The sequence below is a fragment of the Limulus polyphemus genome, unplaced genomic scaffold (assembly GCF_000517525.1).
Source record: "Limulus polyphemus unplaced genomic scaffold, Limulus_polyphemus-2.1.2 Scaffold1010, whole genome shotgun sequence".
Taxonomy (NCBI): Eukaryota; Metazoa; Arthropoda; class Merostomata; order Xiphosura; family Limulidae; genus Limulus; species Limulus polyphemus.
This window is the reverse complement of record NW_013666620.1, coordinates 202,928-205,475: the sequence shown is the minus strand read 5'-3', so window position 1 is coordinate 205,475 and position 2,548 is coordinate 202,928. Positions and strand designations below refer to the sequence as shown.

General features: G+C 33.2%; 1 protein-coding gene across 2 annotated transcripts in view; it reads right to left on the bottom strand.

Annotated features, from left to right (window-relative positions):
- The window catches only part of LOC106461685 (stromal interaction molecule 1-like), a 57,882-nt gene that overhangs the window by 12,820 nt on the left and 42,514 nt on the right, over nucleotides 1–2,548 (bottom strand). For both annotated transcript variants that reach the window (XM_013921532.2, XM_013921531.2), the window contains exon 10: nucleotides 1,242–1,411. In XM_013921532.2, the coding sequence (XP_013776986.1) occupies nucleotides 1,242–1,411 (170 nt within the window). The remainder of the gene's footprint in view (nucleotides 1–1,241; nucleotides 1,412–2,548) is intronic.

The window sequence follows — 2,548 nt, the reverse complement described above, 5'->3', positions numbered from 1 at the left end:
CATTTTTGCATACAAAACAGTTAAAAGTACCCACTTTCTCCATCCAAAACAGTTAAAAGTACCCATTTTTGCATACAAAACAGTTGAAAGTACCCACTTTCTCCATCCAAAACAGTTAAAATTACCCACTTTCTCAATCCCAAACAGTTAAAATTACCCACTTTCTCCATCCAAAACAGTTGAAAGTACCCACTTTCTCCATCCAAAACAGTTAAAAGTACCCACTTTCTCCATCCAAAACAGTTAAAAGTACCCACCACAAAAGCATAAAACTATTCAACATATTCCTCAATAAAGAAAAAAGGGTTATAATCTGACTGTTCATGAAACCATTCCAATCCAAACACAGAGCAATATTAAACTTTTTATGTGTTTATTTGCAGGTTTCTCCTAATAGGATTAAAATGATATAAAGAGGTATTAATACTAGTCTGGCATGATAATACCATTTTGAAATAAACAATTATACAAACAAGAGCCAACGTGCATGAAATACCAAAATTAACTTCTCAAAATGACTATTTTCTTTTTAGTTTGGTAACCTAGCTGTATTGTTATGTGTGAAACTGAACTTTTCTTACTAACTTTCACTCTGTATCTAGCACTATATTCATGGGTAACACTATCACTTTTCTTACAAATTTTCACTCTATATCTAGCACTATATTCTTGGGTAACACTATCACGTTTCTCAAAAACTTTCACTCTATATCTAGCACTATATTCATGGGTAACACTATCACTTTTCTTACAAACTTTCACTCTATATCTAGCACTATATTCATGGGTAACACTATCACTTTTCTTACAAACTTTCACTCTCTATCTAGCACTATATTCATGGGTAACACTATCACTTTTCTTACAAACTTTCACTCTATATCTAGCACTATATTCGTGGGTAACACTATCACTTTTCTTACAAACTTTCACTCTCTATCTAGCACTATATTCGTGGGTAACACTATCACTTTTCTTACAAACTTATGAAGAATCAACAGCATCAAGAGAAGGTACATGCAAGAGTTACCAGAAACAACAGAAATAAAAAACATACAATTAGGGCTAGAACATCACACAAAATTATCAAGTTACCATATTATTTTCTTAATTTTCATCTTATGCTTCCAGTTTTAACTTCGATTTTTGTGCTGTAGAATCAAAGTAAATAAATTTTAGCACTCGGTAATGGACTGAAGCTTTCTTTTGTAATGGTGACTTTTTTTTTTTTTTTACTTAACCTGTATAATAAGGGTAACTAATAAGTCCATTCATACATTCCTTTTGCAGCTTTGACTCCAAGTACTTTAAGCCTGGATTGTGAACAATGGGAAAACTACACAGTTGCTCGATCTGTTGCCAGCGATACAATCTCTCCTGGAAATCTTTTGTAACTTCTGATAGAGCAGCTCTGGGAAATGAGGAGTAACAGTCAGAATCTAACAGTTAACCCTAGAATATCCCATATGATCCAAATGGACCCCTATCAGTGTCTTAAATACATCCACCAAAATGTTACTGGGTCTACAACTTTGTTGGTTACAGGGTAGCTACTGTTAAAGTTATAAGTCACACAAAAAGAAAATTTAAACAAAACACCATCAATATTACAACCGATCTCAATAGTCACTGCTGAAGTTCCCTACGTGTTTTTTTTTAGCTATAAAATACATGATTTCACTCATTACCCCACAGACAGTAAATGGAATACAACAAGTTGGTAACAAATAGTAAAGGTTATTTATGCATGAATACACTTACAAAGTAATTAAAAAAAACAAACCGCAGTTACATTTTCTACACCTTTGGTGTAATGCCAATTTAGCTTAGGTAATATTAAAAGTTTATTGAGAAGTAGATTATGCTATAATACAAAAAATAATTTAAGAACTGCGATATTTTTTTCCCCAGATAATATTACATATTTCTAAGACTATGTGAACGAGTTTAGTTATACACGTGAGACTATAGTTCGTTTAAATTTCTATATAGAATATCTCACAAACAAATTGCATCTTACACACACACACACATAACTTCATTCACAAATAATCATTTGCATGAAACAAATTCAAGGAATATGTACGAAAAATGTGATTTTCAATCATTCAAAAAATTGCTTGAATCTTGTAACACATAAATACTTGTTATTTCTTATCTAATTTAAGATGCGTTACTGAACACTTGCAAATTTAAGTTACAGTTACTCCCATATTTGAAAATATTCAGATAGGTTCTTTACCACAGTGAACAATATTTCGGTTTGCAACAAAACTCATAAAAGTTAAAAATAAATCTGATATGGTCAGTCTACCAACACGTACGTTGGTCAGTCTACCAACACGTACGTCGGTCAGTCTACCAACACGTACGTCGGTCAGTCTACCAACACGTACGTCGGTCAGTCTACCAACACGTACGTTAGTCAGTTACCAACACGTACGTTAGTCAGTCTACCAACACGTACGTTAGTCAGTCTACCAACACGTACGTTAGTCAGTCTACCAACACGTACGTTAGTCAGTCTACCAACACGTACGTTAGTCAT